The sequence below is a fragment of the Curcuma longa genome, chromosome 9 (genome assembly GCF_044706935.1).
Source record: "Curcuma longa cultivar G26 ecotype Majalengka, Jawa Barat chromosome 9, ITB_CL_G26_1.1, whole genome shotgun sequence".
Classification (NCBI taxonomy): domain Eukaryota; kingdom Viridiplantae; phylum Streptophyta; class Magnoliopsida; order Zingiberales; family Zingiberaceae; genus Curcuma; species Curcuma longa.
Window position 1 is genome coordinate 10435084 of NC_133869.1, and position 13547 is coordinate 10448630.

Sequence of the window (13547 nt, forward strand, 5' to 3'; positions counted from 1 at the left end):
TTGAATAAGAAATATTTTTTAATAAAACATCTAATGGACTTTGTTTTTGAAAAAAAAGGACCTTCATTTAACGATTTTATAAATATGGACCTAGCACTTTTTTATTTTTGCCCTTGCCTATTTCCTATCACATCCATTCCCGTCACCATCTAATCCAACTTCCTAATGATCTAATTTTATCAAACCAACTCAATTATCCCTCATTATTATTATTATTATTATTATTATTATTAAACAATTTCAAATATCTTCAACCCCTCTTCTTTTTTATCTCTTCCCTAAATTAATTAATTTAAAATTCAATAATTCAATCTTCCTTTCCATTCTCCATTTTATTTTGCACCATTTCCATTTCGATCTCAATTTAAACGCGATTTCTTCTACGCATTCAACTTTATCGCGGGATTCTTCTTCGCTGTTCTTGATGCCTCGATCCGCTCCTTCTTCTTAGGGTTTTCCTTCGATCGCCCCTCGTCGATCTACCGCTGCAATTAGGGTTCCGGCGATGTTCAACAAGATCATCAAGCGGGGCAGTCGCGCGCCCGGTCCCAAGGCGGAGTCCGCCGGCTTAGCCTCCGACGGTGAGGCCGCCGTCTCCGTCAACCACGCCTCCGGCCCCGCGGCCGCCGCCCCGCAGATCGAGCCCCTCCCGCTGTTGCGCGACGTGCCTGCCCCTGAGCGGCCCGCGCTCGCGCTCCGCAAGCTCCGGATCTGCGCCGAGGTCTTCGACTTCTCCGACGCGGTCGAGTCGGCCCGCGAGAAGGAGGCGAAGCGGCAGACGTTGTTGGAGCTCGTCGATTTCGTGCAATCGGGCTCCGGGCGGCTCACGGAGCAGGTGCAGGAGCAGCTCGCCCGCACCGTCGCCGTCAACATCTTCCGCACCCTCCCGCCTGCCTCCCACGAGAACACCGGCGCGGAGCCCACCGACCCGGAGGAGGAGGACCCGTACCTTGACCCCGCGTGGCCGCACCTCCAGCTCGTCTACGAGCTCCTCCTCCGCTACGTCGTGTCCTCCGACACCGAGGCCAAGGTCGCCAAGCGCTACATCGACCACTCCTTCGTGCTCCGCCTCCTCGACCTCTTCGACTCCGAGGATCCCCGCGAGCGCGAGTACCTCAAGACCATCCTTCACCGCATCTACGGCAAGTTCATGGTCCACCGTCCATTCATTCGCAAGGCCATCAATAACATCTTCTACAGGTTCATCTTCGAGACCGAGAGATACAGGGGGACCGGCGAGCTCTTGGAGATCCTTGGAAGCGTCATCAACGGATTCGCCTTGCCGATGAAGGAAGAGCACAAGCTCTTCCTCGTCCGTGCTCTCATCCCGTTGCACAAGCCGAAGCATTTGGCCATGTACCATCAGCAGCTCTCCTACTGCATTGTGCAGTTCGTCGAGAAGGATTTTAAGCTGGCGGATACAGTCATTAGGGGGCTCCTGAAGTACTGGCCTGTTACTAATTATCAGAAGGAAGTGCTATTCCTTGGGGAGTTGGAGGAGGTGCTGGAGGTTACGCAGCCGGCGGAGTTCCAACGCTGCATGGTTCCCTTGTTCAAGCAGATTGCTCGCTGCCTCAGCAGCTCGCATTTTCAGGTTTGTTTCATTATCCATATTCCTTCTTTTTAGTGTTCTATACTAAAAAAGAAATACTAACTGTCGATGAGATTGTTATCCTCTTGCTTGAACATGAACCCGCATATATAAATTCAACCTTTTGATCTGAAAGTATAAACAAAATTTAATTGGAAACTAGTTTTTTTTTTTTTCGCAGTTGCATTTGTTGTCTTCTATACAATTCTTTTTTCATCAGCAAAATATAAGTTGACTGGCCGTTGTTTTCTTTTGTAATTTATCTATTCCTTCTTTGGTTTAGGAAAGTTGAAGTGGATCCCCTGATAGCTTCTTCCTATCTTTGTTCAATTATTTTCCTATGTACTGGAATCACTATCAATAGCCCTTAAGGACTGTTTATGACTTTGCGATCAAATTAAATGGACTTATAATCTAATGTATGGTTGTTTGGAGCCACCTCTTGGAAGATGTTATTCTTTCAATGCCCTGTCAAAGGAAAATTCCTTCTTCTAAATTGATGTTAATTATGTTCTTTCATTCTGTCCATTCTCAAAGAATCTGAAGGTACATCAAGTCCCAACAAAAAATTGTATTTGTTGATTTTAGAAATGCATAATCTGCTAATTGGGCAAAAACAAATATATATATTTATATACTACTAAAGTTTTCATGGTTATATTGATTGTTTAAATTACTGGATTTGTTTTCAATATTAATGAACATTCGAAAAGTAATTAGTACTTCTAGTTAGTGGGTTTCAACCAAACATACTGAACCAAGTTTGGTTTGAACTGTTTGGACAACCTAATCCATAATGGCCCATAAGGACTTCTTTTAGCAATGTAATTCACTTGCAAGATCGTTGGCAATTATGACGAGTAACTCTTTAACATCTAGTCAAAAAATAAGCATTCACGTACATTCTAAGTGCGGCATTCAGTTGAGTTAGATGAAATGGAATGTGAGTAGCTAGTAGCTAGTGTATAAATTTTTGAATTGCTTGTATGTGTTATGTTGCCTAAAACATTTTTTGGCTCATCATCTGGTGCCTTTAGCTTTCACAGTATCATTATGGAACTCTTTTGTCAAATGAAGGGTCTCAATAACCAAACAGAAACCAGATGACTAAATACTTTGGCAGGTTATTCTCTAGAATGATTCATTAGTACTTGAATGCCGTGTCTCTGCTATCATGTTTGGTTTCCCAACTCCCTTGACTCCATAGAGGAAGATTGTGAATAAGAATTTCTGAACTAGGCGAACAAGTGTTGCAGACATGCCTGCTTCGCTTTCTTTTTGAAAGTTCTGTTTCAACCTTCCATCACTACCTGCATTTTTGGTATTGCCTGAATCTGGACCCATTTAAATTCTGTTATCTGAACTTGTTTAAATACATGCTTTGAAGGGTAATAAATAAATATTCGAACCTAGTGGTACCAGGCTTAAATGGATAAACTATATGAGTGTTCATGGGTACTCACAATTTTAAGCAAACCCAAATCTGAGTCAAACCCAACTATTAAGCATAATCGGGTGCTCCAACCCGTCTCAAATGGGAAGGTGCCATGCAAATGTTATCAACTGTCCAATAATGGTTTCCCTGTGTTCCAAAATTTTGTTCAAGTTGTTGGTCTACATGGCTCTACTTTCTTTTGTTGGTTGTAGAATTCTTGTTTAAAGTTTTCTTATGTGCTATCGACATGTGCCATACCTTGTATGCAGATTAAGTATATTTCAGATAATGTGATAATCAGTGTCGTATAGTATGCGAGGGTCTTTTCGATGAGCATAAACATGAATATGAGAAAAGACCTTGAAGAATATTCTAGGTTGGTCTTGCCTTTAACATAATGTTGTAATCCAATTACTTGACCTTTCGAAAGTGAACAATCAACTATTTTGCTGCACAATGTATCTTTATCGAGATATTCTGATTGTTGAGAATTTTATTCATGCGAATTTATTATCGAGGATTCTATGAAATTCTTGTGCATGCCAAATCTACAAACAATCTGAGACTTCCATCTATGCAATCTCATATTTCTGATAACCTATGTTGTCTATTGAGATTACAACAACAAATTAAGATATAGATATTTAGTTGGATGATTCATAGATTACTTTTTATTATCTAGGCCTTGTGTTTTTCCTGTTTCTGCTTTCTTCTTATTTTCTCACCCCCTAGCTCTGTCTCATATTCCTGTTTTTTTCGATGGCGACATAAAATGCATTCACATAAATGCAAAATTTTCATGGATTTTGATTTGTTTTCTCCACTCTTTCTTATATCTATAGATGAAAATGTGTTGTAGGTGGCCGAACGGGCTTTGTTTCTCTGGAACAACGATCACATTATCAGCTTAATTGCTCAAAACCGCAGTGTGATACTGCCCATCCTATTCGAGGCACTGGAGAAGAACATACAAGGCCATTGGAACCAAGCTATTCACGGTCTAACAGCTAATGTTCGCAAGATGTTCTTCGACATGGACAGTCATCTGTTCGAAGAGTGCCAGCAACAACACCTAGACAAAGAAGAAAAAGCCAAATACTTGGAAGAGCAAAGGGAGTCGGCATGGAGAATTATAGAAGCTGCTATTCAGTCCAAGGCTTCAGAAGACATGGTTCTAGCCAATTAGCCAAATTTTTATGTAAGTAAATTATGTCCTCTCCCTACAACTTTCTCATGCATGATTCAAAGTTTTTTTTTTTCAAATTCCAAATTGGATGAATATCTTAAAAGTCTGCTTCTAAATATGCATAAGCTAAGCTCATGATGGTCAAATAATGAAGTCATTTTTCTTTAGCTCAATCATATAAACACTTGTTAGACTATCATTGCATCAAATAAACTAGATTGGTTCCAGTAATTTCTTGGTTTCTGATTCAGATAAAACTTGTGATGGCATATGCAGCACAGTGGAATCCATGAATTTTAGGCTGAACAGCAGCATCAGAGAAGCATGTTGATTTCTGCACCTTCACATTTCAAATCATCAGGATAAATACACCAAAAAAAAAGGTCTTCTTGAGGATTTCAGTTAGTCTAAGAAATCTGCCATCTCACCGATTTATGAGTTCTGTTGTTCAAAGATGGATCACAAGTGTGGCAGAGCTTTAAGTTATGCATTGCGAGTGATGTTTACAAGTGAGAGAGGTCATAGATGTCATAATTACGACCATCTTAGAAGAGGACTGTTTCCAAACTATTTTTTATTTTTTTATTTTATTTAACCTTGTTTATGTGCAATGTGTTTCTCTGAAAAATATTAGAGGGCATGATCAAGGAGGAAGAAAAAGAAAAGTTAAATCATTAATAAATATTTTTGTTTAAAAAAATAAAAATTTCTATGTTATTAATAAAAAAATAAATTTAAAGTTTTATGTATTATTAATAATTGATTTGATAAACGTATATAGGACAATCAATTTAATAAAATATGTATATAGGTATTCAGAAATTTTCAACTTGAAATAAATAAAACATTAATGTTGATAATTATGCTAATAAAATATTAAAGTCCAAATGCACATCCATTCAAGAGCTGCACCCCGAGACTATGATCTAACTGCAAGACATTTTCATAATTAATTATATTTAGCTATTTTTATAATTATCAGATATCAATTATTATGAATTAATTTTTTAATAAGAAAATAATCTTAGAAAGTTGATTGTAGAGTGACGTGTCATTTTATATTTTTTTAATTTATCTTGATAATTGATAAAAAAAAATTTATGAAATCAAATTGTTTATCTTCAAGGTTAATCAATTTGAAATCATTTCTGTGAGATCAAATTGATTAATTCTGATTTTTGTAAGATCAAATTATCACTTTTAAAATATAAATTTAAAAAATTCAGAATTATCGATTCAATGAATTAAATACCTCAAAGATCCCCTTAAACTTGCCTTGTCACATATTTTAATCCCCTGCAAAAACAAACCAATTTTTAATTTGTTTTAATGCAAATATGGAGTTTAGGGCTTGATTATTGGGTTGTTTGATAAAAATTATTGGGTTGTTTATGTGCATGAATGAACAAAAAAAAAAAAAAGGTGACAACCAAACTCCATATAATAATTTCCGAATTCAAGGATTGAAATGTGGGCTAACTTTCTTGTTACTGAATCACACGAACGAACCTGTATCACATATCATCTAAAACACAAGAACTGGACAGAGATTTGATCTCGATCCCACAAATTTTTGATGTGTGGCAATCATATCTTACAGTGGAGGAACATCGAGTTGTCTTGTTTTATTGTTGCTAACATTTAACAGAGATTTTATAAAAGAAAATGCAGCTAAGAATGAGATGAAAACAAACCCTCAATACGAATTTGTTCATGAAATTAAAACAGAAATAGAACTCTCACCTTCGGTATTTCTATCAACTTTGTCAGAGTGATATTTACTAGACAACACTGAGTTACTTTATCTGAAGTCATATGAGGAGAAGCAATGCAATATCATTAATCTGAGAATTGGAACACTTTTACCAGCATCTTACTTGTGAACAGAAAGCGCACATAATACGACCAAAGGACAGGTATAAGGATTCAATTGCTCGAAGCAGACTTGCGTTGACAAATTAAATGATCAAAGCCAGAACGACTGCCACAAAGCATATGAGAACCATGTTGTATGCTGATAACCAATCTCGAGTATAAATATCCTGCAAAAAATTATCGCCCAAAGTAAGAAAATTGGTAACTTCAGACATCCAGTCTAAGTGATGAAGCCAGAGTTCTTGATCATGCAATTGAATAGTGTAGGATCCCAGGGAAAGATGATCACTTTGCGTCTATTGTACGCAACTTTACGTTGCATTTTGCAAGAGGTTGTTTCCATGATTCAAACTCAAGACTCCTCTAAATTGAGATTCAAAGCCCTAAATGATAAACTCCCAGCTCAAAATCAACTAATTAAAAATGGTGAGAAAGTTGATCGGCAGTGTTTCATGGTTGTCTCGGTTGCTGCAATATGTAATTTAGGTCAAGACTCTTAGGTGGAACAGTGACATTTCAAGTCTCTTGCACGTGAAAAGTTAATGCTAAATACAGGAACATGTGAATTTTTCACATTTGGAATAGTGTGAATCATGAATTAAAGACCCAAGAGAACACTAATTGTCTACCATACCGTTGGCATAACTCTGCTCCTGAATCAGCAACGGAGATGTGGTCATTTCGATAAAGCGCTGGAGTTTCAGACTCCAGATTGCCCGCATATCTTGGTAAGCTAAAATAATTAGTCACCATTCCCTTTTGTCGGTTGTTCACTGCAGTAAGTTCCTTGTCAAATGCCTAATTATTTCCTCTGAAATTAGGGCTTCATTCATCAACAACATGAGAACCATTTTAGAGCATCTGACAAACAGTTTAGTTGCGTATGATTAGGTTCCTTTTGTTGGCTCCATTTTGAGCTTGCTGATGAGCACAGCTCTTGAGCTCAGCTAAGAAGGCTTAAATGGGAATAGTTCAATTGAAAGGATAACTAGATCAAAAAATTTTTTTTAATAAATAAAGTTGAACAAGGTTGACCACACCACTCAAGTTACACCCTTTTTTGCTTCTTAACCGGCATCAGCTACATACTTAACAAAATCAAAACCAAAATAATATATATATATATATATATATATATATATATATATATATATATATATATATATATATATATATATATATATATATACACTCATAGCTATAGAAACAGAATGAGTAATTCTTAGTGTAGGTAGTTTAAGGAAACAAGAGCTTAGGTGACTATGTAACCACCTGAATAAAGTTGCTTGTCCAGCAAGGTCCAAAAAGTTTCAAGCAAAGCCTAGCCTATTTCGAGCATGTAGGAACTTACCTGAGCAAGTTTGGACATTGGTTTTTATGGCTACACCAGATTGGTACCAAGTCATATCAATGTGTACCGAGCATTATAGATGACAATATTGCAAAATTTCAGACCATAACAGTAATGTTTTTTGCAATTAAGATTTCCACAATTTTCCAAATGCCTGTTCTGTGACTTGCATAAAAGCATGCAAGCTATCTTAAAATGCATCTCAAGGCACTCCACAGATCGATTCTCTTTTTAACATGCATGCATCATCATCATCAAATCATCTTGTTCCAACTCTTCAGGATTATGGATCTATCTCACCATTGAGGTTATATCACTAGTAATATTCAAATCAATTAACCTACATTTTATTTAACTAGAGTTTTGTTTGTTCAACCACTACCCTTTGCAAGTGCACCTCATATCAATTTAACTCATCTAACTACAGAATATATTGGTCGTTTTTGAACACATCTTCAACATTTCAACCTATATTCTCTTTATTATAAATTGGAGTTTCACCTAATTGCTCTTGGATAATAGTATTTTTTTATCTTTAACATACATGCCCTATTAGTATCAAGTAGGGTCAAATGTTAGAGCATTGAGTATATTTGTAGTATATAAACATCCAAATTAGGTCGATAAAGTTTACAAGTCAAAATAAATTTGCGGTAGTGTACTAGCAGACTTACAAAGTGGATACCCATAATTCCAATTCTATACAATATGTTACTTTTCATTCAAGTTTTAACAAGGCATTTGGGATTCTCAATTCCAAGAAGCAACCTTATTGTAATTTTATTTTAAACAATTTATGAAAAATTGAACACATGTTACCTTCAAGGTTAAGTGAGTTGGAGATGCAGATGAAGACTTCAGGCCAGAATATCCAATATCATATGCTATGCTCCCATTTGGTTCAAATAGCCCATAGTGCCGTTCAGAATTAGCATAAAGCTTCATATCCTCATTGAACAAGGCAAATATATATGCTTTAACCACAATTTTTGGTCTAAGTGGTGTCCCTTTCTTCTTGAAAAGGCGTTTGCGAAGATTAAAATTGTAAGTCCTTGCATTCTGGATAGTAGCTCCTGTTTCATTGTCAGTACTTGCAGAAGCCCATCCAGTCTCTGAAATCCTGACTTCCATCTTGTCATATCCAGCAGCTTCCAAAGCAGCGTAAGCTGCATCTATTTGAGCATCAAGCATGTTGTCATAGTGTAAATCAGTCTTTGAGTCATAAACTCCATGATTTGACAGGAAAAGAGCATAATTGATATCAATATTCTGAGGGTCATATTTGTAAGCCAAGAATGGATATGCGTTAAGATAGAATGGACTACCAATCTGCGAAAAAAATTCCAGGATGGGCTTCATGTAATCAAGGACATCTTCTTTAAAAATGCATGATGAGGGAGGAAAGGAATTAGCAAAAACAGCCTGCGAATGCGGTGTTGACACCTCAATATTGTCTCCTAATTGAAGCCTCTTGAGACCATTGTAAACATTCTTTATGGCACCAAAAAGAGCTTGAGCAAGTTCCTGATCAGTAGTTCCCAACACTTCATTCCCGACTACAATCCCTCGGATGCGGGTATCAGGCAGAAATGATTGCACATTATACTGGATCCAGCTAACAGCATGATCTTCATTTACACTAATGTCTCTCAGATACTCATTACCAATTGCTACAGTCAAATCAAGCCCAGATCCTTTAAATGCATTGAGCACACTGTGATCTGCATCATAGATTCTCACATTCTTTATCTTTGCTGCTTTAAGAAGTGTGACCACTCTTTCAGGTGATGGTAAATTGTCTGCTATCCTGCCATAATTTATTCCATAGGTTCCAGTAAATGCCAGAACCTTTGCTGGACCTTTTGTAGCAACAGAGACAAATGACTTTTTACTTACACAAGTTTGTGCTTATGTTTGGGCGAAAATTGATATAAATGGCAGTAAAGCATCCAGTACTAAAAATTATAAGTTAATTTATAAGCTGCTTTTATCCAAAGAATCAAAATTGAGAACAGCTAGCATAATATGACTTGTAAGATTTGACTGCAGAATTACGATACCAATCAACCAGATCCTAATTAGAGTTCAATACTTTTTGAGTTGACCGCCAACTATTCCTAACCATTTATCTGATGCAAAGTTAGGCTGATAGTCCATGTCTCCATGAATAAACAATCATCAAAAAAGAAGGAGAACAAGTGGAAGAAGAAAGTGATACGAGTCTTTCTGCTCTAATAGAAAACGAAAAAAAAATGCAATTCTTACAATTCTTACAAAAGAAGAGGGAAAACAAGAAAACGAATCATAATTGAGGCCGGGCATATCAAGGAACATTGAAGCAGAAAGAAGTTAGTGGCATCCCAAGACGAACAAATGCCGCCCTCAAAGGTCGAAATCAAGCCACGAGATTGCGGTAATTTACGAGCGAACGAGAAAGTAGAAGGATCAGAAGCCTACCACAACGAAGTGACAAGATCATGAAGCAGCGTAAGAAGAGCATCGAAGTCCGCATCGCTTCTCTATTCACAACAGAACGCAGGAGGGGGACGACGACGCCGGCGAAAACTCCATGCTCGGAAGCGGGTAGTACCCTACGCAGAGACTGCAAGGCTCCTGCCTCATCTGGCGGCATGCCATAGGCCAGATTCCTCGCTACTCCTCAACCAAATCGCGGTCACCGCCACCAGAAACCCCACCTGTGCACCACGAATCCAAATAAAGATACAAAAAATTCAAGCAAGTAAATCGAGCTCCAGATCCACTGCAACCTCTCCGATCCTTGGTTTTCTAAGATTGGATATCGAAGTGAGCGGCCGTTACTTAGTGGTCGCAGGACGGCGGCCGCGGCGGCGCCGTGGAGTGATGGCGGCGAGGAAGAGAGCGACGGAGGAGAAATCGGAGAAGGAGGAGGAGAGAAAAGGGGGATAAGGAAGCGACCGCCTACCCACCGTCGCCCTCTCATTTAAGCTCCTCCTGCAGCTTTCGCGATCATCTGGTCCGCGTCGTGACTCACCGCCAGCTTCAGTTGAAACCGACCGGAGGACGCCGAGTTGGAGGGAAGCGAAGGGAATTATGCATCATGCTCCCTGGAATTTGAAGAATAGCAATGCCTCGGCTAGAATTTTGAATCCGCTGAGGGAAACCATTTCAGAAATCCCCAATTTTTGTAGTTCAAATTCCACTTTTTACATAATTCACCCCATAATCTGAAGAATATCAATTCCTACTATAAATATCAAAATCAAGGTCAGAAAATTCACTTCACCCCCTGCAGTAACAGTTCTGCTTTTCTACATGAAAATAAATAAATAAAAATTACGTCAATATATTTAGGAGAATTAGATAAGTAGACTACTTTCAAGTATTTGAAATTTTAATTACAATAAAAGAATATTAGACAATTACATCTTCATTTAATTGCGAGTAAACAAAGATATATAGACACATTATCGATCAAATATGACTTGCACAAATAGTTACATGCTCTAGTTTTGTTCTCTTAATACTCGAGTAAAGCTTTTAAGGTATGAAACTAGATGATAAGCTACATCCAACAATAGATGTTCAAAGTCGACTTTAGGTTAGTGTTCGATAAGCTTCGAGTTTGATATGAAATCACCATGCAAAACACACTCGTAGTAGCACATCCTGCACCATGAGAGATTAAGTGAACATGTTGCCAAGTTTTGACAATGTTTTGAGGCCATTGTTATCGCGGAAGCATAGTTGTGGCATCAAAATGCACCTTCCCGAACACTCGTATCCTTGTGATGGTTGAGAGTTCAAGTTCCGCTATTATGCTATGTGAATAACAATAGTTATATACGACGAAAACAAGGTCCCTGATTCAGTGAAGGTAGATTTCTAACTCAAGACCTTGGAAACAACAGTTATGGTTGTTTACCGGCACAACTAACCATCATTTGGCCGGCACAAGTTACAAACTAAGGATTAGATCACTGCTAACTACTGCCAGCAAACTTGATTGCAATGCTACCAAATCTATGGCATTCTAGGAAAGTTGTCACAAAGATCATGTTTTAAGAAAGCAATCACCAAATAATGTGCCCATATTCAAATAAGAAATCCTAATATTCATGTGATCATTCAAATGCTGGGCAAATAATAACCTCCAAGCTATTCTTGCCACTGAACACTCAATATTGGGGGAAAAATCCAAAATAATGTATGTATGCTTGTTAGCTATCAAAAAGAAACCAAGATAGCAAAGAGAAAGCAGCAGGATAGTAACAGCCTTAGAATCTTAGGTGGTAACAACTTTTGAAGTTAGTGCATGTCAGAGAACAACCTTCTGATTTAGGCTAGCCAGATCTCTAAAGCATCCTCAAATTGAATTGGAAGCTAAAAGTTGAGATTGATCTTTAGTACAGATATGGAAGTGGCCATGTGTTGGTAGTTTGTTTGTGGATAATCATCTATGTTGGAGCTACATGAACTAATATAAAATTTTGATTTTGTTTCCCGCCATGCCGGATGTGCATCTCGCTAAATCAAATAGTTCTATGAAGTGGCAAGTTTAGTGCGACTGATCAATGTTGGATGCTTAATTTTCTAACTATGCAGCCATGTTTCTTCCATTTGTTAAGAAAACTCCTGCTTGTCTCCTAAATACAAAATAGAGAGGCATCCAATTATCTAAACTAGTTTGTGATTCAGTTTTACAACCAAAGAAAAGGAAGAAAGTTGGAACTTGGACAGCTTTCAAGTACAAAGAAAATTGAATCATTGTTACTCTTCCATACTTGTTCTGATAGCCACAAAGGATTAGGGTGAATGCTTTCAGCAATCATTGCCTTTCTTTTGCCCTATCAATCTAAGTTTTTCTCAAGATCTAAGTAAGTTTCATCAAACCTACATTTCATCAGGACATTACTCGTTGAGCAGGTAATTCCAATTTCAATTGAAATAAATGATCTCTTTTCGATTACTATCCGTTTACCTTCCAGAAACTGAAACCTAAACAAACAAACAAACAAATCAAGGTTCCCCCCAAATCACATTGACGTTGTTGATGAGATTGGGGCAGCAAACAGAAACCCTACTAGGAATAAAGCAGGAAGGAAACTACCTGGAATTTCAACTCCATTTGCCTCCTTGCCCTAGATCTGGATGTGTGCTCTACGCGTAGCCGGCCCCTTTAAAGAACCCCCTTTTCTCCTCGCCATCATCTGGTCATCTTTACCCATCAGATCTACTTTTTCCGAAGCCAATATGGAAAGCGGTTAGCTCCTCATCCTCTATTTCACCTCCATCGCCGTCGGAATCCTTCTTCTTCTTCTTCACTGTCGGTTTGGCTCGATCGGGAATCTTGAGCTTGCCTTTTAGCAACATGATCGATTCTTCGGAGTGGAAGGCCGTCAGGAGAAGAGGAGGAGGGAAAGCGAGGCGAGGATTTTGCCTCCGCCATGGCGGCGATAGGAAAAGAGCAGGCTCGACCGTTAAGTATAACAACAAATTTATAGAATGACTTTTCTGTTTTTGTCCCCCTATTTCAAATAATTAATTTAATAAGAAATTTTATTTTACCCCTTGAACTTTAGTTGCTTCTTCAAAATGCCCCTTAGCTTAGACAAAATTGTCTCCGAAAATGGATATGATTAATGATATTATTTATTACATAGTGAAGTAATAAATCATCTCCGCCATTCTCTATTTTGAAGTGACAAAAGAAAACCCTAAACTTAATCCATAAATAAAATCTAAATTTAGAGTAGTTATTTATAAAAACATCACATAAACAACCATGTAAGAGACTTTTAATCCCTACATAAACACTGTTATAGTCATTGTTATTGTTATGGATTGATATACATTGGTCAAGAAAGCTAAGGTTCCATTAAGATGAAAATAACACATCGGATGAAGAAGTAGAAGTCACTGTCCAACTGGTACCATGCTCGATCGACAACATGATTTTTCTGATGGAGGTCGATTCCTTAATCGGCTCAGCTTCACTGAATCAATACTCCTGCCCAAGTAGTTGTATTCCGTCAACATGATACTCCTCACTCATCCCGTTTGACAGCCACCTAGATAACATGTGTGATGGTATAGTACGTAGAACAGTAGGTAACCTAATATGTTATTA

General features: G+C 37.9%; 2 protein-coding genes across 5 annotated transcripts; one reads left to right on the top strand and one right to left on the bottom strand.

Moving 5' to 3' along the window:
* The first annotated feature begins 341 nt into the window (after positions 1–341).
* LOC141834864 (serine/threonine protein phosphatase 2A 57 kDa regulatory subunit B' beta isoform-like) lies at positions 342–4823 on the top strand. Of its 2 annotated transcripts, none has more exons than XM_074722245.1 (3): positions 342–1594; positions 3886–4224; positions 4464–4823. In XM_074722245.1, exons 1-2 carry the CDS (start codon positions 506–508, stop codon positions 4210–4212), a joined length of 1416 nt encoding a protein of 471 aa, XP_074578346.1. In that variant the 5' UTR covers positions 342–505; the 3' UTR covers positions 4213–4224; positions 4464–4823. The 2 variants fall into 2 exon arrangements, with proteins under 2 accessions (XP_074578346.1, XP_074578345.1); XM_074722244.1 differs by having other exon boundaries at positions 4489–4823.
* An 866-nt stretch (positions 4824–5689) lies between these two features.
* On the bottom strand, positions 5690–10353 carry LOC141834760 (glucan endo-1,3-beta-glucosidase 14-like). 3 transcript variants are annotated; one of them, XR_012602344.1, is made up of 5 exons: positions 10207–10353; positions 9896–10134; positions 8258–9297; positions 6722–6948; positions 6183–6254 (listed from the first exon to the last, which is right to left on the bottom strand). XR_012602344.1 is itself a non-coding variant. In XM_074722114.1 (4 exons), the coding sequence occupies exons 2-4, from the start codon at positions 10068–10070 to the stop codon at positions 6171–6173; spliced, it is 1299 nt and encodes a 432-aa protein (XP_074578215.1). In that variant the 5' UTR covers positions 10071–10134; positions 10207–10353; the 3' UTR covers positions 5690–6170. The 3 variants fall into 3 exon arrangements, 2 of the variants coding, with proteins under 2 accessions (XP_074578215.1, XP_074578216.1); XM_074722114.1 differs by lacking the exon at positions 6722–6948 and having other exon boundaries at positions 5690–6254; XM_074722115.1 differs by lacking the exon at positions 6722–6948 and having other exon boundaries at positions 5690–6254; positions 10259–10347.
* Positions 10354–13547: the final 3194 nt, after the last annotated feature.